This window comes from Chrysemys picta, chromosome 1 (assembly GCF_011386835.1).
Source record: "Chrysemys picta bellii isolate R12L10 chromosome 1, ASM1138683v2, whole genome shotgun sequence".
Taxonomy (NCBI): Eukaryota; Metazoa; Chordata; order Testudines; family Emydidae; genus Chrysemys; species Chrysemys picta.
Genome location: NC_088791.1, coordinates 312,088,140 through 312,110,023, shown reverse-complemented (window position 1 = coordinate 312,110,023; position 21,884 = coordinate 312,088,140). Strand labels below are relative to the sequence as shown.

At 45.8% G+C, this 21,884-nt stretch overlaps 1 protein-coding gene across 21 annotated transcripts in view; it reads right to left on the bottom strand.

Annotated features, from left to right (window-relative positions):
* SPATA13 (spermatogenesis associated 13) overlaps positions 1–21,884 on the bottom strand; it is a 278,153-nt gene that overhangs the window by 45,444 nt on the left and 210,825 nt on the right. The window contains exon 1 of one of the 21 annotated variants that reach the window (XM_065594744.1): positions 2,185–2,339. The exons of the other annotated variants lie outside the window; for them this stretch is intronic. Coding sequence (XP_065450816.1) covers positions 2,185–2,199 — 15 coding nt within the window. The 5' untranslated portion in view covers positions 2,200–2,339. Of the gene's footprint in view, positions 1–2,184; positions 2,340–21,884 lie in introns of those variants that run through there. 21 annotated transcript variants of the gene reach the window in all.

Genomic DNA, 21,884 nt, shown 5'->3' with positions numbered 1-21,884 from the left:
GAACTCGGCGACTGAGCACTGAGTCTGGGAATCAGGGGAACTGAGCTCTAGTCCTGTCTCTACAAGGGACTTAGTGTGTGACAATGAACAAGTCATAGGATCTACTGCTTCAGTCTCTAAAATGAAGATAGCCATGCTTACCCCCTTTTCAAAAGTGTTGTAGATCTGCTGGTGCTGTGCATACCAATTGTTAATTACTTTCATGAACAGTGAATTTCAGCCAGTTTCATTGTGACTTAGTGTGGGCTTTGGTTCATCACTTCCACAAGGCCAAAGCATGGATGCTTGAAAGGGAAATCTGAACTCTTACTGTGTTGCCTGATTCACAATCTATTGAGAACAATTTACATCTATATAAAATGTAATTGCTAAGATCAACCCACTGAAAATGATGCTGTTGCACACTATGGGTCTTCGGGGCCGTGTGTAGGGGGAGCAACCCATGGGAATTGCATAGAAAAGGGATGTGGAGTTGAATGGAGGAGAAAAGGCTGCTCAGCTGCTCGCTCATCTACAGTACATAGCCACAGGCATCCTCTGTGCTGCAGCTTAGCACAGGGCAAAATCTGCATGCATTTGGGGTAGTGAACTGTGGAAGAATTTGTAGGGCATGTGGTCTGTGTGTTTTTCTCTCAGTAGAAGTGTTCTTAGCTTACATAGCAAAGTCACTTGTGGGTTAACGTAGCAGTTTTTTGGCATTAAGTTCTGCTCTGTGACACCTCCAAAGACAAGCACAAGATGCATATACAGGTAGTCAAAAAGAGAGAACCAACTGCAGGCCAGCACATCCACCTGCTACACCACCAATACTGGGGGGAAGGAAGCTTGATAGGTGCATAGAGGGATGTCAGCGCTAGAAAACTGCAGGATTCAGTTCAGTGTCCTTAGCTTCTTTCCCTTGGCCTTTGTGTCTTAGTAAGGGAAGCATGTGGCAGAACAGCAGCCCTCCAATTCAACAGAATTTTGTAGGTATATTTTCCCATTCCACAGATTTTTACACCAAAGGGAATAACTTGGCCCTATATTACGGTCTTTGTGTGGTCAACCAAGGCTGCTTCAATGAAACCATCTTTGACCCATGGCGGAGCCAATGGATTGTAACAGAGATTTCAGTCCCTTGTGTCATGATAAATGCAACACAGAAACTCTTAAGCAGCTTTAATAGTACACAAGAACCAGAAAAGTGCTGAATCTGCTACAACTGGCATAATGCTCTGTAGCAGAGAAACAACTTAACTTCTTGAACAATTTTGACTGAGAACCAAAAGAGAAAGAGAGAGAAGGAAAATCGTGTCCCTGGGCTGACAACCAACTTGGATGGATGCCTGATGAGATTTCAAACAGCTGAATTAGAAAGCTCTTTAAAAAAAGACAGGCTATAATGGCTATAATGAATCATTGCTGAGCTAGCAGACCCAGTTGTAATAACGCAAATATACCACAAGCTTGTGCTGTTTGCTTTCGCTTCCTTCCTTCCTCTTTCCTCCAGCCCATTTTTTTATTATAGCTTGCATTACAATTTAGAAAATAGGTACTATCTTCTCAGTGCTCCTAAATAACAAATATTTCAGCCTGCGATATTACATTTATGCGAACGTTAAAAGATTAGAAATGACACATATTCAGCAAACAAGGAAAGCACTTAAGATACAATATTTGGTTGTCAATTAGAGCAGGGCACCATGGCATTTCAGCCATTTTCTATTGCTGGAATTTTATATATTCACAGAACATGCATAATCTATGTCTGCCCACCTTTTTGGAAGGCCACCATCATTAAGCAGCCAAATTTTTGTTGGTCCTTTGAGTGCATCATTGTGTGCAATAATTTTAGGTACTACAAGGAATTTGTAGTCTAAATATTTAATTTGATTATTGCAATAAGAGGGGGGAATCATTCTGCACTAAATTATTCCACTGACAATGCAAAATTTATTATTATAAATAGAGCAAATAGGTACGAATTCTATTGCAATTTCTGTAGAGAACAATTAAAATTGATCTCAAACAAATCTATAGATCCTAGCAAATGGCTAGTACTTTAACTGGTGTAAATAAGGTTAGCTCCACTGAAGTCAATGGAGCTATGTCAGTTTGCACCAGCTGAGAATCTGGCATTTAAAAACTACTCCTCTGATAGCAGCAGCAGAACACAGATTTAAATAAGGTCCTAGAAAGACCTACCTTAGGGTCTGACATGGATAATGGAGCTCCATACACACTGAGAGAGCAAGGAGTTGACTCGAGTCATTCTATATTTTTGTTTTACATGGATTTTTTTCTTAGAGAAAAACACATCCGAACAGACCTGCAGTGCAACTAGTAAGGCAAAGCATTCATTCCATGACCTTGTACTCTTAGACTAAGGAAAGAACACGTCACATATCATCTCCTAATCTGCTGTTCACACTCCCATCTTGAGCAATAAACCTGTGCAAACAGACAGACTGTTCACCATTTGCAGCACTCCACCTAAAGTACAGTAGCAGATCCATATAGTAGTGCTTAATTTCTGTTTTCCAATACATGATGCTAAAGTACGTCTATTTTTGGGCCTAGATATGTAATCGATAACATAAAGCACTGATACAACAAAGAACATAATCCTCCCAAAACCAAAATCATAATCTCATTCCCATTGGTGATCAGTTACTTGCTAAGTAGTAGTCCCACTGATGTCAGTCAGAGGACTCATACAAGCAATTGCTTACCAGTGGGAATAAAGAGTTCATTATCTAGCAGGCAGCCCCGATCCTGCAAGCGTTTAAGTATGAGTGTGACTTGTGACATCAGTGGGATAACTCATATGTGTGCAGAATGTACAGGTCTCAGGCCACTGGGCCCCAGTCCTGATCTCTTTTACACTGGTGTAACTCAACTGACTTCAAAGGTGTTACTCCTGCTTTATACTGGTATAAATCAGATCAGATCCACACACATTACTACCATCAGCATTTGTAAAGAGCACTACAGGTGGGCAGACTGCTTCATGTAGGGTGAAAATCACCCCTGTGCAGTGGGTCCAGCACACATCTATGCACCATTTCAGCACAACTTAAACCACCACCACCTTTGGATGAATTTCAACACTCCAGGGGAATTAAAGGTCTCACTCGGGCTAGGTCCACACAGGAGTCTCCAAAATTATCCTACTGTTGATCTAGTTCTAAAGCAGCTCCATTAGTGCTAGCAATGGGGAATCAGTAGTGTTTTATATTTCTAGTGTAGAGAAGGCTCAAGGCTTTTGTCCTTGCTCAGAGCAGGTCTAGATCACATAACGGTAAAAACACTGGCAGTCGCTCTACACTAGCACTCATGGCTAGCACCAGTGGAGAAAGCTAATGTTGGGGAAATTTCAGAAAATCCCCAAAGCAGGCACAGCTTGAGGGAGACCTTAACTCCTTGGAGTGCTGAAGTTTCACCTTCCCATAAAGTTTAAAAACAAAATGTCTTAAAAAGAAAATTAGAGAGTTAGGCTGAAAGATCTGTTCTTGTACAGCAAATACTGTATTCAAATCTGTCCACTCTTCCCTTCCCTCATCACTTCACATAAATCTAAAATTAAATTCTTTGGGGCTTTATATTTCTCTTTACACTGTCAAGTCCCCAGGATTCTTGCAAGCACTGTAAAGGATAATAAAAAAAATAAACAAACAATCACTGTTCAAGCAGAGTTCTAGTTACTTGCACTAATGTGGGAGAATAAAGGTTGTCTGGGGAATTAAACAATGCTTGTAACACTCCATTTTTCTTTTAGTATTTCCATAGTTTTTATTTTTTCACCATGACAGCATTCCTAAAAACGCACCATACTACATGAACAGTTGCTAAATCACAGCCATTACTTTCTATGACTATGTAATATCTCACTGTTAACCTCTTGTCTGTGGGCTGGCTGATCTCACAGACAGGGGGCAAGCTACAGCAGTTCCATAGTTAGAACCTCACTTACCAATGCCAAACCAATGTATAACTCTACTGACTTAATTGGAGTTATTACTGCAATAAGTATTATTAATATCAGTGTAAACCAGATCAGCATCAGACGTTTAGCAGCTTTAATCTTAGCTCAGTTTTTATAGCTAGATAAGGACCAGTTCTGCATTGATTCTTTAGGCCTGGTCTACAGTTAAAATTTAGGTTGACATAGCTACATTAGTCAGGGGTGTGAAAAAAATCCCATCCCTAAGCACCGTTGCTATGCCGACCTAACCCCCAATGTAGATGCAGTTATGTTGACAGAAGAATGTTTCCGTCGATGTAGCTACCATCACTTGGGGAGGCGGTGGTCCTACATGGACAGAAAAAACCCTTCAGTCAGTGTAGGCTGAATCTATATTACGGGGTTATGCCAGTTTAGCTACGGCACCCTACCAATGCCAGTGTAGTCTCCATAGTGCAGACATACCCTTAGACAAAACTAGTGACTTCATACATTCAGTCCCATGCATTGTCTTCTGTGGGAGTTTTGCCCAAATGAGTCCTCTGCTGCAAGATCTGTTGGTGTGATAGAAAGTACTGGTCTACTCTTAAAAGATTTAACAGTATAACCGTCTTTTAGGGGTGTTGCCAGTAAAAGACCTACTGTAGACACAGTTGTACTGATATAAAAGTGCCTTATAGCCACATAGCTTATTCCAGTTCCTGGACTGGAAAAAGCTATACTAGTATAAGCACTTGTATACCAGTATAACTGTGTCCATAAGCCCTGAGAGCATCAGCAAAGGTCTCTGTTGTTACCAGATATGATATTGTGGGGAAGCAGCTAGCTTCCTATTCTCTGAAAGATTAGCCTTTCTTCAATCTTGCTTCAGGTATCATCAGGGTATAAGTTGATTCTCTTTTAAAGTCAACATTAGTAGTTCCATCAGGATCCAATTATTACTCAAATTTCAAGGTGTATCTCTGAGTTCATTCCCCTTATACTCCATAGCTATTTCTCACTAGAGTATTGAATTAACAGTTCTCAACCTTATCTGTCTGGCTCCACAAGGAAACTTTAATAGCGTTCCATTTCAGGATCTCCAAATTTTCCCATTTGCTCCATGCTGCACTGCTGAAGTTAGCACTGGCTAACACTCTCTTAGGCAATGTCTACAGTAGAAACCTTACAGTGGAACAGCTGTACCAATGCAGCTATGGCACTGTAAGATCTCTTGTGTAGCCATTCTATGCCGACAGGAGAGCTCTCACATTGACATAATTAAACCACCCCCAATGAGCAGCAGTAGCTATGTTGGTAGGAGAAGCTCTCTCACTGACACAGCACTGTGAACACTACTACTTATGCCGGCGAAACTTATGTCATTCAGGGGAGTGGCTTTTTCACATCCCTGAGCGACATAAGTTTTGCCAGCATAAGTGGTAGTGTAGACATGGCCTTAGCTGTTTCAAACTCTGCCTCTTTCATTTTCCAATTTACTCTTACTTTGATTCCCATGCACATGTAGCTATTCTTTGTACCTTCTAAAATATTGCTGTTTGTGCTGATGAATGTGCGGAGGTTTACAAAGCTAATCTAATGGTACTGTAACGGGGTACACTCACCTCTTGTAAGCGTCCCCTTGGCTGAGTGTGTGTGCCTGTACACTCTCTCTCCGATTGTCTCTGCTATGGGATAGAGCAGTGCTCCAGGGCTCCTGCCCTGGAGACAATGTATTTGCCTTCTGAGGCGTCCTGGTTATAGCTCTCCAGCTGGGCCACTATAGTTCAGTTCCCCCTCTGGGGTGCTTCAATGTCCAGGCCACTTCCTCCAGTGGCTAATGGTGGGGTGGGGGGAACCCAGGCTTGCCTACTATTCCGGGTCCCAGCCCAGAGACCCTGTAGGTAGCAGCCATTTGCTGTGTCTCTTTAACTATGTCATACAGCTTCTCTAATTCCCTGGGCCACTTCCCCGCAGCCCTGCACCATCTTCATCCTTAGCTCAGGGCCTTGGCCTAATGGAGTCTCAGCAACCAGCTCAAGGCTCCTTCTCGCTCTCCCCAGCTTCTAGCAGCGCTGCTCTGTCTGAGGTTCTGTAGCTCCTCCAGCCAGCCACACCCCTACAGCTCCAGCAAGGAACTGAACTCCCTTTGACGGCCCTGCAGCTCTTTTTATACTAGGCTGCTGGGCCCTAATTGGCTGGATCCCACACAGCCCCTCTAGGCAGCTTGGAGACCCTCTCCACTGCCCTCTTTTGGGGTGTGGTGTGGCAGGGCATGAGGCCTCCAGCAGGGGGCCTCAGAGAGTCTGGTATACCCCATCACAGGTGGTATTAATTGTCAAAGGAAAATTGGCTCTGTCTTCAACTGTTTTGCTAGTTGTCAGTCATGGTAGCATGAAAGTAAATAAATACCTTTAATGTTAGAACATAAGGACATAAGAATGGTCATACTGGGTCAGACCAATGGTCCATCTAGCCCAGTATCCTGTCTTCCAACAGTGGCCAATACTGTTGGAAGTATCCAACAGATACTTCAAAGAGAATGAACAGAACAGGGCAATTATCAAATGATCCATCCTCTATCATCTAGTCTCAGCTTCTGGCAATCAGAGCCTACAGTGCACCCAGCACATGGGGTTGCATCCCTGACCATCTTGGCTATTGGTGGACCTATCCTCCAGAAACTTACCTAATTCTTTTTTGAACCCAGTTACTCGTTTGGCCTTCACAACATCCCCTGGTAATGAGTTCCACAGGTTGATGGCATTGTGTGAAGAAGTACTTCCCTTCGTTTTAAACCTGCTGCCTTGTAACAAGACAGCCACCTCCTGTACGCCACCTTATATCACCTAGAGTCATGCTACAGGCAGCCTGTCTCAGTTTCTCATCTTGGACTATTCAAATAAAACTTCACACAGGCTTTATGTGGTCAAAATACCCCTCCTTGAGGACTGGGTTTATTCATATAAAATGAACTCCACACAGAACTTAAAATCCCAGAACAAAGTCCATCCAAAAGTCCACACAAAGCAAAGGCTTCTCTTCCTCCTCCCAGGCGTTCCTGCCTGGGGCCTGTCCTGCTTTGGCAGGCCACTCCCAGGCCCAATTCTCTGCTAGACACCCCCCTGACTCACTTCTAGCACACTCTGATCCTTGATCATTCCCCACATCTTCCTGCTGCCCTTTATAGGGGAATCATCTGTCCTTCATCAGGCCCCATCGGGTTGCTAACGCAGCACAGGTGTGACTCCTTAGTAATCAGGGTTGACCAGCCCCAGGCCTTCCAGACATACCACCCTGTTACAGTCCCTCAAGTTTGTAGGTAGAACAAGAAGTGTAAAGTATATCCTATATGGCCTAACCAGTTACAAACTAATTTAAAAGTTATAATGGACAGGGCCTTTAGCCTTAGTATTTTCATTGAAAAGGTTATTTAAAAATAAAAATAATCAGCATCCTTTTTCTAACTTTCAGGGAAACTAGAGATAAAAATCTAATAATGCCTATGTAAAAAAAAAATGAATTTCTGATGGCAACTTATAAGCAGGTTTAGTAAGCTAAACAGAAGATAAAAATGCTGACTGAGAGTGAGTAACAAACAGATGAGAGCAGTTTGAGAGGTTTCAGAACTGAATGTTTTCATTGAAAACTTGCAGTAGATAATCCATCCCATCCTCACATATATGACAAAAGGCTCAAGGCAGACACTCAAGTACTGTACAAAGCAACAGAAAAAAAACCCCAAATGTTATTTTATGTAGCTACCTGATAGTTCTGATAACTTTAGTACAAATTTTAGTGTGTTTTTAGTAATGTGTGAAAATGTATGAACCTTCTTATTCCCACAAACCCATTGTTATAATTGCTGACTATTTAAGTACTCAAAGTTCCTGTGGAGTCTGAGAGCTGACAAATACTAAGAAGTCAATAGTAATGTCAGAATAGGTTTTACAAGCCATATGCCCCAGAACAATGTACATGAGCATGTGGGAACAATGTGGTCATAAATAATTTTATCATCTACACTTAACAGTGTAAAAGGCCAGATAAAGTATCTCCACCCAGTTAAATTATAGGAGCTAACCTTTGCTCTTTCTCTTGTTGCTAAACAGTGGCAGGAAACTTTAGCTGAAGCTCACACACATTATCACTGCTTGTTAAGGTCACAAAGGTCATTTTATATTTGATGGACATGATCAATATTTTATTTACAAAGCAGTAAAGGGTCACAGATATAATCAAACTGACTACTGTGAAGGTTTTCCATGTCAGAAAACACAAAGCTGCTGCAGTCTTTCAAAATTTCAGGTGCAACAATCATTCCTACAATGAGCCTGAAGCAGTGTGCAACAACTCACAGTTGACTAGGTCTGGAAGATAGGCAATTTTCAATAGATTTGAGTGTAGGCATAGTCAATATACCAATTGTTACCACACAGATGAATATTTTTTCTTTAGACAGAAACTACAACAATCAAGATTTTGTTTGCATCTTTTACCATGACTTAATCATCCGCATTAACCATTCCATTTCATACACAGGATAAAAGTGTTCAGGTTTCCCTTATGGTTAAATGCAACTCCCACAAGCATATCCTTTCTCTCCCCTCCCAACTCTTCACCATCAATACTGTCATTTAAAACAAGGAAGGCTTTTAAAGCACTGGAATGAAATCATTCTTTCCTAGGAAGTGCAATAAATAGTACATGATAAATATGTGATTTAATCAAATTCTACTCTTAGGGTTTGTCTACCTTAAAAATGTTTTGCACTGGTTTAATTGCTAATTATGCCTATGAAACCTCAGTGAAGAAAATGGGGTTGCATGGAGTGCTTAATTTGTAGTGAAAGAGGTGCTGGAACTAGGGTGACCAGACGTCCAGATAAAATTGTAACTGACCCAATATTTAGTTGTTTGTCCCGCGTCCCGACCAATGTACAGTTGGGATGCCATTTGTCCTGATATTTTGGCGTGGAGCGGGAATGGACTGGTCACCCTAGCTGGCAGGCTCCCTACCTGGCTCTGCACAGCTCCTGGGAAGTGGCCACCAGGACCCTGCGGCCCCTAGGCACAGGGGCAGCCAGGGGGGTTTCCGTGTGCTGCACCCGCCATGAACGCCAGCTCTGTTGCGGGCAATGGGAGCTGTGGCGGAGGGGCGCAGACCCCCCCTGGCCGCCCCTAACCCTAGGAGCCAGAGGGACCTGCCAGCTACTTTCTGGGAGCCGCCCCAGGTAAGCGCTGGCGGGACCCAACCCCCGCCGGGTACCTCTGGCTCCTAGGGTCAGAAGTGGCAGGGAGTTCTGCGCGCTGCCCACAAGTCCTGCCCCCACAGCTCCTATTGGCATGGCTCCTGGCCAATGGGAGCTGCAGAGCCGGCACTTGTAGCAGACGCAGCACGCGCAGACCCCCCCTGGCCGCCCCTAACCCTAGCAACCAGAGGGACCTGCCAGGTGCTTCCCAGGAGCCACCCCAGGTAAGCACTGCTGGGACACAGATCTTCCCCTCCCCCACTACCCAGTGCCTTTCCCCACAGCCCCGCCACAACTACATAGTGCCCCACACAGGCCTGCACTGCCTAGCACCCCAAAACACACAAACCTCCCCCCTTGCCCTCCACCCCCTCACAGTCCCACACCACACCACAGGCCTCCCAGACACTCACTTCCCCATGCCCTGCCTCCTGCCCTGGCCACACTCACCAGGAGGCAGGCTGTTCTGTATGGATCCAGATTCACCACTTCTCTGGGGACACACACAGCATCCACCACGCCTGATTGCCCCCCACACACATGCCCTCGGGTGCTAGGACGGATGGACAGCTCCAGGAAGGAGCCACAACCCACTTCGCTGGCCTCACAATGACACTAGCCTATTTTCAAGGGAAGAAATAGGTCGGGGAGGAATAAAGCCTGCGGGGGGGGGGGGGGGAAGGGGACAGAACTCCAAGAGGGGACAGTGTGAAAAGCACAGAGAGGCGGGGATGCCCAGGGGCCCAGCAAACAGGGAATGGAGCCCAGGAAGGGGAGAGTCTTAGAGGGGGGCACTGGAGCCCATGAATGTAGGGGGCTGGAGCCTGTGAAAATGGGGGGCCCACAGGGGGGACAGAGCCAATTGAGGTGGGGGCCACTGGAGCCCCTGAAGCAGGGGACGGAGCCCATGCGGGGCAGGGTTCACGGGGCGCTGGCTGTGTGAGGCAACTGGGGGAGAGGGACAGCCCTCCCCACACATGGACTGCTGCTGGGTCCGAAGCTCCCAGGCTCATACCACTGCTGCCTTTCACCAGCGGAGTCTCATTCGCTCTGGGAGGGGGGAGGCTGCCTGTTGTGTGTACATTTGAACCTCACTCCCTCCACAGTGCGCACCCCACTTTGCTGCCAAGGGCCTTGCGCCAGCACCTGGGAGTGCGCACGCACCAGGAGTCTGGCGGAGCGTGCTCAGGCTGCTAGTGCTGCAGGGGCAGGAGTGGGCTCTGCACTGAGTGTCCCGGTGCCCTGTGCATCAAGCGGGGGGGGGAGGGGTCGGGGGTAGAGAGGAGCTGGCAGGCGGGGCTGGGGGCGGAGAGGAACCAGTGGGCTCAGTGGGGCCTGGGAACGCAGTGCAAGTGAAGCAGGCCACACCGGGGCCCCTTCTGCATATGGGCCCAGCACCACTGAGTCACCATTGTAAACTCGGTACTGGAAAGAGCTGCCCTTTCCTTGAGGCTGAGAACAAAAGTCACGCTTCAAGTCAGCTGTCACCAGCCAGCTCTTTGTGATCAGGCTTAGTGCTGCACCAGATCCAGACCCGCTCTTGGCGAAGGAGCTTTGGGATCCGAGCGATCCAAAGTGAACTGAAGTCGACCATTTATTTTAAGGGGTGGAGCAGCACCCGCAGAAAGCTCTGACGTCAAGGAGATTCACTCTGCAGAGACAACAGAGAGGAAAACCCACTCCTGTCAATTGAGCCCAGGCGGCTGCTGACCCCCAGCCCAGCCCAGGGCTGGAGTGTTCCAATGGCTCTCGGCACCCAGGGCTGAATGACAGCCCTGGAGCGGAACCCCTTTGCACTCTGGGTGCCCCTAAGAAGGGCTGGGCAGGGCAGCTCGCAGGAAGTCCTGGTTCGCAGAGCCAGGCAGGAAGTCCCCCGCAGCCAGCTCTGTGGATGCAGCGGAAGGGCAAGAACTGCCAGCTGAAATGAGACGCGGCTCCGTGTTCAATGGGGGAGGCTGCTAGAATTGGAGTTGCCATTTCTAAGCTTTTTTTTTTAACCACCTGTTTTTGGATGGGGGGGGAGGGCAGGTGCCCCGTGGAGGTAATAGCTGCATCCTCTCCCCAGCAGTGTGCGTGCAGACCGGCCCAACTAGCTCATAGCGGAGCCAGGGAAAGGACGTGTCTAGCCATGCTGGGGGCAGGGCTGCAGAGGCTGCTGCTAGAGCTCTGCATGTGCTGATTCCACCCAGGGCAGGCCCGGGCTGAGCTGCTGCCCAGGTCACTTAGCCACACTGGCGAGCAGGGGCTGCACCTGGGGGCATGCACCTGATTGATGTACAATCGGGACGCCATGCTTGACATAAACCCAAAGTTTGCCTTTGTGTAAGGGGACCGTTGCCCCTTACTAACATTCAGTGGCGGTGTTTTGGTTGGCTAGCTCCCAGCACTAAAAGGGGAGGGGTCGATGGGAAATCAGGACCCTGAGACTGACAGTCCCCAGGAACAATGGCAAGAGGCCAATGCTCCAGGTCAGCCTGATTGACAGGGCGGGCAGGCTAATCAGCATGACAGGAGGCCAGGGTGGGTCCCGTCCTCCGCGTGAGTTGGAATTGCCTGGGTCAGATTGAGTGGGGCCGAGCTAAGGAGAAAGCAGGGGCCCAAGCTGAGCTGGAGAGCAGAACCGGGCCAGATCCAGAGGGGCCAGAGACGCAGCCCAGGGAGAGCAGATCCTGTGCTGGGAGCAGAGCTGCAGCCACAGAGCCAGGTGTGGTGAGCAAGTGGGGCCAGCCAAGGGGGGACCTTGGGCAAAGGGACCAGCACAGAAAGACACCCCTAGCCAAGGGCCCTTGCAGGCCAGACTGGGAGGGGGACCTTAACCTGACGGGGGGCTGATGCTGGGAAGAAGGGTCCCACCACTCAAAGCCCGGAGGTGTGTGGCCACCACCATTGCAAGTGTCCAGCTCGCAGCATACCTGCAGCAGAGCCAGGGCCTGAGAAGGAAATCTGGGACCTACAAGGAACAGACTGCAAAGTGCCCTGATGTCCAGAGACACTGTTTGTGATGTTCCCTGCCACAGAGCGGGGTGATGTGTTTTCCTTTAACCTCTCCCATTTTTCCTTATTCTTTTCTTTAGATTAATTGTTAATTAAACAACTTGTATTTGCTTTAAATTGTATGGAATAATCAGTGGGTCAGGGAGGTGCCCAGTGCAGAGAGGGTACCCCGGAGTGGGGACACCCTAGCCCCTGTCCTAGGTGACCACAGCAGGGTTGGGGGTTGAGCCCCCCAGGAATCCTGGGCTCAGCCTTGTTGGGGTTACGAGGACTCTGCCAGACAGAAGAGTGGAAGGGGAGCCCTCAAGGGCAGGGAGGCCTCTGGGTAAAGGGAGTGGGAGCAAGGACTCAGATCCTTTCGCTAGCCCACTTCACCGGGGTAGTACAGAAGCCAGGAAAGTTCCCCACAATAGCGAGACCATTCCCCCGCTTACATTTGCACAGAGGAGTGTTAGACTTTCTCTTATAGAGCTCATATGCTCTATTCCCCAATGTCCTGTAGCATCTCTAGGGGTAGTGCTAGTATGTGTTATTCGTGTGTTGGGCATTGCTCATAGAGGGCATAGTTCAGATTGCATTATAGGCGTGGTGTGCACCTTAAGTATTCATTTCCTGGTTGTAAGCTGTTAGTTAGCTCCATGCATCTCAGCGGATGTTTCCATCCTCCCTCCTTGGGGTATGTCTACAGTGGGCCACTGTAACACTTCAGTGTAGACAGTACATATGCTGATGGGAGGGATTCTCCCATCAGCATAGGCATTCCACATCCATGAGAGATGGGTAGCTAGATTGATGGAAGAATTCTTCTGTTGATCTAGTACTGCCTACAGTGGGGGTTAGGTCATTTTATCTACAGCCCTCATGGGTGTGGATTTGTCACACCCCTAAGCAATGTAGATAAGCCGACTTAATTTTCTAGTGTAGATGAGGCCTTGGTCTCAGCAATGTGGTTGGCTGAATGCTCCCAGCATGCCTGTTCTCAGCTGAAAACTACAATCTCGGTGCTATATACTATGCCACACACTGAACAGGCTCATTCCACTCCTCACTCATCTATGCATTGTACTGTATGCTTGTTTTATGCCATAAGCTTGCCTGTTGTCAGCTCCCTAACTCCTCTCAGCACTGTGTGCCTGTTCCATGCACTGACCATGCTCATTCCCAGATCCCCATCCTGGGCTCAGCACTGTGGGGGCATGTTTTGAAAGGGAGACAGAAATGGGGGGTGTATAGAAGTGAGGACATTCAGCAGGGCTGAGCTGAAGCACCTCTATATCCTCTTCTACCACACAGCTTAACTACACTCGCTCTCCCTCCAGAAGCATCATCATCAGGAGGGAAGAGTGAGCCTGGAACCACTCCCTCGCTGCTCGACACAGGGGAGTTCTAGGGTCCTTCCCCTTATCGGGGAGCAGCCATGGGGGGGGGGGAGGAGGGCAGAGATGACTTCACTTCCCTTTCCCTGAGCATGTCATTGTCAATATGCCCAGCTTTCCCCCTTCCCCACTATATTCCCGCTCTGTCAGCACTCCTCAGCTCCCAGTGCATAAAGTCCCTTTGAAGACCATCCCTTATTCATTGAGATATCACAGAAAAACTATTTTTCTGGAACCTCAGTTCTCCATCAAAGCTCTAGCCCCTGAATTGGGTTTTCAGAAACACGGCATTTGAGCGAGCCTTGTACTACTGAGGATTGTTGTGTAGGGATATGCTGGCCCGTTAATAGTGGTGTTGGAGAACAGCCCTAGAGGTTGGCAAAGGGGCAGAGCCGTCACGCTGCATCCTCCCAAACTCTACACTCCCTGCCCTGATCCAACACACCCCACAGTCACACTCACTGCCCCAATCACACTTATTCCCTAGCTTGGCACCGCAATAGTTATAATGATCTGAAAATATTATGAGCCGGTCATGTTGTGGGGAATGTATAGCAGGAACCCTTTGACCAAAAGACCCTGCAACTTGCTTTTCTTTGATCACATTCAGTCCTACTGTTCAGGAAAGAGTGAAGGACATGAGCCATGACTGCATTACCCTTGGCTCTTTCATCTATTTAGTTAATACTAATTGCTTTGACAATACTTGTAAAGCAAAATCAGAGTCTGCACATGGGATTTAGAGCACTTTAAAGTATTGCTCTTAAAACAGAAATATTGGTCTCAGGGCAAGACTTCCAAAAGGAGTCCCCCTCAAATGCAGATAGAGAGCAACTGGTGTGCACAGCACATGATCTCTCAAAGCTGCCAAGGGTAGGGCTCAAATTCACAGTGCCTGGGTACAGCTCAAGTTCAGCGGCCACAACATGTCACCTTGAGCCTCCCACTTACTGTGACAACAGACTGCCTGCAAATCTTCTAGCTTTTAACAGAGTCTGGTCTTGCTACACATGTGCATTTCACTCTCTTAGGTATGTCTATGCTGCAGCAGCTAAAGCGACACAGCTATTGTGCTGCAGCTGTGCTGCCACTGTAGCGTAGATGCTTCCTACATCAAGGGAAGAGGTTTTTCTGGTGATATACATAATCTACCTTTCTGAGACGTGGTAGGTATGTAGGTAGACAGAATAATTCTTCCATCAACCTAACTGTATCTATAGTGAGGATTAGACTGATCTAACTATAGAGCACTGGGTGTGAAATTTTTCACACCCCTTAGCAACGTAACTAGGTCGATCTACGTTTTGGTGTAGATCATGCCTTAGGCATGACTAGTATGTGCCAACCTGGAGGATTAGAGCCATGGTTTGAACCCCAGATGTGTGCAATAAAACATTAGAAGAACAAGGTGATTCTGTAAACAACTGATTTTGTAGGAGCCAATTGCTCAGATGACTACAACTCACTAAGCCGGTCCTGCACCCTCATGAGGCACAACAAATTTCAACACAGTCCAAGTCAGCACGTGGATTTTAGAGCACCTAGAATAGTTAACCTGTAGACAAAAAGCATCACTCAACCTTAGTTACACAGAGCTGCAATTGCTATATTTTAGATTTATAATTCTTCAGTGTCGTGCAGGTAGAGCACTGTGCTTGAATTATAATAAAGTTGATGTAATTTCCCCAAATTACCACTAAGGCTACTTAAATGGAGTAGTTTGTGCTGTCATGCTTGTGGTAGACAGAGCCTATGCATCAGAGAGTTTGGTTTCCTCTGCTGTGGCAAATTTAGACCAGCAACTAATTTCAGCAACTTCAGTGGTACGTGCGAGTCCACAAGCAAGCCAGTGAAGTGTTGTATGTCGTTAGTATTTACAATAATGTGTACATCTTAGAATAATAGAATTGTAATACTGGAAGAGACTTCGAGAGGTCATCTAGTCCAGTCCCCTGCACTCATGGCAGAACTAAGTATTATCTAGACCATCCCTGACAGGTGTTTGTCCAACCTGCTCTTAAAATCTCCAGTGATGGAGATTCCACAGCCTCCCTAGGCAATTTTACTCCAGTGCTGAACCACCCTGACAGTTAGGAAGTTTTTCCTAATGTCCAACTTAAACCTCCCTTGCAGCAATTTAAGCCCATTGCTTCTTGTCCTATCCTCAGAGGTTAAATAGAACAATTCTTCTCCCTCCTCCTTTTAACAACCTTTTACGTACTTGAAAATTATCATGTCCCCTCTCACTCTTCTCCAGACTAAACAAACACAGGTTTTTCAATCTTCCCTCATAGGTCATATTATCTAGACCTTTAATCACTTTTGCTGCTCTTCTCTGGACTTTCGCCAATTTGTCTACCTCTTTCCTGAAATTCAGACCCTAGAACTGAGCACAATACTCCAGTTGAGGCCTAATCAGCATGGAGTAGAGCAGAATTCCTTCTCGTGTCTTGCTTACAACACTCCTGCTAATACATCACAGAAAGGTCTGCTTTTTTTTTGCAAGTGTTACATTGTTGACTTCTATTTAGCTTGTGATCCACTATGATCCCCAGATCCCTTTCTGCAGTACTCCTTTAGTCATTTCCCATTTTGTATGTGTGCAAATGATTGTTCCTTCCTAAGTGGAGTGCTTTGTATTTGTCCATATTGAATTCCATCCTACTTTTCTTCAGAACATTTCTCCAGATCATTTTGAATTTTAATCCTATCCTCCAAAGCACTTTCAGCTCCTCCCTAGTTGTATCATCAGCAAACTTTATAAGTGTACTCTCTATGCCATTATCTAAATCATTGATGAAGATATTGAACAGAACTAGACCCAGAACTGATTCCTGTTGGACCCCCACACTCGATATGCCCTTCCAGCTTGACTGTGAACTACTGTAACTACTCTCTGGGAACTGTTCTCCAAACAGTTATGCACCCAGTTTATAGTAGCTCCAACGAGGTTGTATTTCCTAAGTTTGTTTATGAGAAGGTCATGCAAGACAGTATTAAAAGCCTCACTAAAATCAAGATATACCATATCTACTTATTTTCCCTCCCTCCACCCCCCTCCCCCAAGAAATCTATTAGGTTGGTTTGACATGATTTGTTCTTCCAAGCTGCTAGTTACTTATCACTTTATTATCTTTTTTGTTTGCAAGTTGATTGCTTAATTATTTGTTCCATTATCTTTCCAGGTACTAAAGTTAACCTGATTAGTCTGTAATCCCCCAGGTTGTCCTTATTTCCTCTTTATAGATGGACACTATATTTGTCCTTTTCCAGTCCTCTGGAATCTTTCCCATTTTCCATGACTTTTCAAAGATAATCACTAATGGCTCAGATACCTCTTCAGTCAGCTCCTTGAGTATTCTAGAACTCAGGCACCAACTTCCAATTGTCCTGGGGGGTGCTCAACCCCCACTCAGCCCTAGGCCCCACCCCCACTCCATCCCTTCCCCCATGCTCCCACCCCTGCCTCTTCCCACCCCACCACTGGCCCCGCCTCCATTCCACCCTTTCCCCCAATGCCCCACTCCTGCCCTGCCTCTTCCCACTCCACTTCCCCAAGCACGCCCCATCCCCACACCTCCTCCTCCCTCCCAGTGCCTCCTGCACACCGCGGAACAGCTGGTAACGCAGGCGGGAGGCACTGGGAGGGAGGGGGACAAGTTGATCGGCAGAGCCGTTGGAAAGCAGGAGGCGCTGGTAGGGAAGGGGAGAGATTGGCTGCCAGTGGGTGCAAAGCACCTGCTAATTTATTTCCATGGGTGCTCTAGCCCTGGAGCACCCAGGGAGTCAGAACCTACATTCTCCAATGTATTTCATCAGGCCCTGGTGACTTGAAGACATCTAACTTGTCTAAGTTAAAAATTAACTTGTTCTTTCCTTATTTTAGCCTCTGATCCCACCTTATTTTCCACTGGCATTCACTATTGCTACTAACCTTTTTGGTGAAAACTAAAACAAACAAGTCATTTAACACTTCTGTCATTTCCACATCTTCCATAGGACTCGTCTTTAGGGAGGACAAGAGCATGGGAAATATTCCAAACCCATCATCATACTTAATCTATTGATGCCAGCTGAAAGCAAAATGTGTGTTACAAGTGCTATAGAAAAGCATAATGCAGAGGAAACTAGATCTCAGCAAGAGCAGCAAAATCCTGATATCTGGGGGGAATTTAGCTCTTGCCTACACACAAAAACTTCACCAATTTAGCTAAACAGCTTTAGTTACATTGGTGCAATCCTCTTGTGTGGACCCTCTTAACTCACTCCGTTATAGCTGAAAAAACTGACTTAAGCTGAATTAACATAAGGCATTCTTAAGCTGATTTAAGTGTCCTCACAGGGGAGTTGTGCCAATTTAGTTAAAATCAGGACAATTTGCATGTGTAGACAAGGTCTTAATTTTCAGTTCTAGTCACAGATATAGATTAACAAAGTTTCATGAAGTTTATTTGCTAGTTCTCTGGTAAGTACTTACTAATTGACTGGGTAGGGCAACTAAGGCCTGATCTACACCTAAAAATGAGATCAACCTCGCTACACTCAGGGCTGTGAAAGATTTCACACTCTGAACATAGTTAGGTCAACATAAACCCCCATCATAGATGAGCTAGATTGACAAAAGAATTCTTCTGTCAATCTAGCTATCCTCTCTCAAAGAGATGGATTAACTACATCGACAGAAAAACCCCTTCTGTCAATACAAGAAGCAGCTATACTACGGTGCCATTGTAGTGTAGAAATACCCCAACACTTGTCTATTTGACCTTTAAACAACTTTTGCCAGTCCTTCGAAAAGGAGAAGGCTAAAAAGAACACAGGACTCAGCTGAGTTTAAGAGAAACAAGGTGGTCAGATTGGAAATGTAGAGACACCAAGGAAGTCTCTTTCATTAAGAGACAGACCCTGCAAACACTTGCTCACATAAGTACTCTGTTTTTAATACTATAGTTAATCTACATTAGCCAAACATGAGTTGCCCCTCAGCTTGGTTGGAAGTACTTGGGTAAGGACTGCCAGGAGTAGGGGTTTCCAGGGTAGCCCTTACTGCTCCACTGACAGTAACAACCAAAGACAGTGGACATCTGTAGTGAAATTGACAAGGATACATGCTCTAGGGAGCACCCAAAACAAGGCCTTAAAAAAATAAATAAATAAGTAAAATGGTCTCAACCTTCTGCTTCCTGAATTTAGTAGCTGAGTAGACCCCCAATCCTTCATGCTGATCTGCACAGGCTAACATTTGACTTCAAGGGGCTCCTCATGGGTGCAAGAGTTTGCCCCTACAGAATAGCTTGTAGTCTCAGGGCTTAGATCACCCATAACTCACTTCAAACAAAAACACATTTGGGATAAGTGCGCTATGTCCTTGTCACCCAACTTCTGGGAGAAGGAAAGAGAAAGAAGAATAGATCCAGAAAAGGCTGCAGCAGAGCTATGAGCAATAGTGCTACTAAGTATGACGATGCAGATTTGTTGGTTAGAAGACAAACAGGTTATCCAAGTACGTATCTCATTCCCTCTGCCCCATATCAAGGCAATTCCTCAACATAAAACTATCCGTTGAGGTGTTTTGACCTTCCTAAAAGGTCAACCCAAAAAATTTAGGTAACTTTCAGGGGTTTATCTTAAACTAACTTACCTAAGAACAGTTTGGGGCCTGAGGCAAAGGAACATGTCGATTACGCTTAGATGGAGTCTGTATAAGATTCAAACTGGACTGTACCACAAAGTCAAAATCTGGATCTGAACTTTCCCCAAGTTTGCTGGGGCTCTGTGGTTTTGGCTTGGGCCTATCTCTGTTCAGCATGATGTGTATTGCATATTTAATTATGTAGATGTGACCACAGAATGCTAATGGATGCATTGCATAAGTGTACAGATAAGATCCAGTGAAACTCTGAACCTTTGGAGGATTGCCCATCAGCGTGTTGTATTTATCATTAGGACTCCATCCTAAGATTTGTGTACTCGTGCTATCCAAAGTTATATCTTAAATGATAGCTTATTCTGAATGCTCTGAAACTGCCACAAAGGCATTTTGGGGGGGGTGGGGGGGGGGGGGAGAATGCAATGCTGTAATGGAGAGGTAGAAAGCAAAGCTATGAAGGAATCCCAGTCAAAAGTTCAAACCAGCATGTCGTCACGTGGCATTTAGGGTTGAGCCTACTGGCTGAATAAGCACAGATTTAAAATATTTCTGACATCTGAGGTGACTGTAAACTTGGGCACAAAGCAGATGCCATAGCTCCACTCTGCTGGGAAATGTGGAGAGAACAGAGCAGAGCATGCTCTCCCTCCCATCCATGGCAACTCAGGGATTGTCTACACTGACAGTAGCACTTAGTGAAGACACTATCTATGCTGATGGGAGAGCTTCTCCTGTCAGCATAGGAACTCCATGTCCCTGAGAGGCAGTAGCTATGTTGACAGCAGAAGCCCTCCTTTTGACATAGCACTGTCTACACCGGGGGTTAGGCTGGTATAACTATATCACTCAGGGGTGCGGAAAATCCACGCCCTGAGCGATGTAGTTATACCAACATAAGTTGGTAGTGTAGACCAAACCTCGAAGTGACTATGGCTTTATGACAGGTTTCAGAGTAGCAGCCGTGTTAGTCTGTATCCGCAAAAAGAAGAACAGGAGTACTTGTGGCACCTTAGAGACTAACAAATTTATTAGAGCATAAGCTTTCGTGGACTATGGCTTTATGGCTCTGGATGAGGTGTGGAGCAGATAGGAAGAGAAGAGAAAGTTTCCACTCGCCGTGGACGGCAGGTTCCATGCACAATTTGTATCCAGGTATCCACCAAGTTAACATTGCTCCTTGCATTACTAGCTTCCGCTCCATGCCTGTATCCTCCTCACAAAAGGCACAAAAACATTTCCTTTGTGCAGGCATGGGCAGAGAAGCCAATGGTTGAATGCCCTGAGGCTGAGGGGGCCATTAGAAACTCCACTGGATTTTCCTGAGTTCTTCATCTTCCTCTCGTGGGTATCACCATCTGATGTGTCTCAAAATACATAACTACCACTAGTGCAGGGTGTGCATTTCAGTTTAGACAACTGAAGGAGATAAACTGCAAAGAAAACTCACAGAAGTACTCCACATCCTCACGGGTAAAAATCATAGTCAATATTAACACCGAGATTTGGTTATTTTTAGAGGAGTGTCAGAAAACAGGACATAATACAATATTTAGTAATAACCTATATGTCTGATGTACACATACATCAAAACCCATGTCTTTACAGCAGTGCCAAGTTATTTTGGTTTCAGAGTAGCAGCCGTGTTAGTCTGTATCCGCAAAAAGAAGAACAGGAGGACTTGTGGCACCTTAGAGACTAACAAATTTATTAGAGCATAAGCTTTCGTGGACTACAGCCCACTTCTTCGGATGCATATAGAATGGAACATATATTGAGGAGATATATATACCGAGATATAACACCGAGATTTGGTTATTTTTAGAGGAGTGTCAGAAAACAGGACATAATACAATATTTAGTAATAACCTATATGTCTGATGTACACATACATCAAAACCCATGTCTTTACAGCAGTGCCAAGTTATTTTGGTTTCAGAGTAGCAGCCGTGTTAGTCTGTATCCGCAAAAAGAAGAACAGGAGGACTTGTGGCACCTTAGAGACTAACAAATTTATTAGAGCATAAGCTTTCGTGGACTACAGCCCACTTCTTCGGATGCATATAGAATGGAACATATATTGAGGAGATATATATACACACATACAGAGAGCATGAACAGGTGGGAGTTGTCTTACCACCTCTGAGAGGCCAATTAATTAAGAGAAAAAAAACTTTTGAAGTGATAATCAAGCTTGCCCAGTACAGACAGACAGTTAGATAACAAGTGTGAGAATACTTACAAGGGGAGACAGATTCAATGTCTGTAATGGCTCAGCCATTCCCAGTCCTTATTCAAACCGGAGTTGATTGTGTCTAGTTTGCATATCAATTCTAGCTCAGCAGTTTCTCGTTGGAGTCTGTTTTTGAAGTTTTTCTGTTGTAATATAGCCACCCGCAGGTCTGTCACTGAATGACCAGACAGGTTAAAGTGTTCTCCCACTGGTTTTTGAGTATTTTGATTCCTGATGTCAGATTTGTGTCCATTAATTCTTTTGCGTAGAGACTGTCCGGTTTGGCCAATGTACATGGCAGAGGGGCATTGCTGGCACATGATGGCATATATCACATTGGTAGATGTGCAGGTGAACGAGCCCCTGATGGTATGGCTGATGTGATTAGGTCCTATGATGATGTCACTGGAATAGATATGTGGACAGAGTTGACATCGGGGTTTGTTACAAGGATAGGTTCC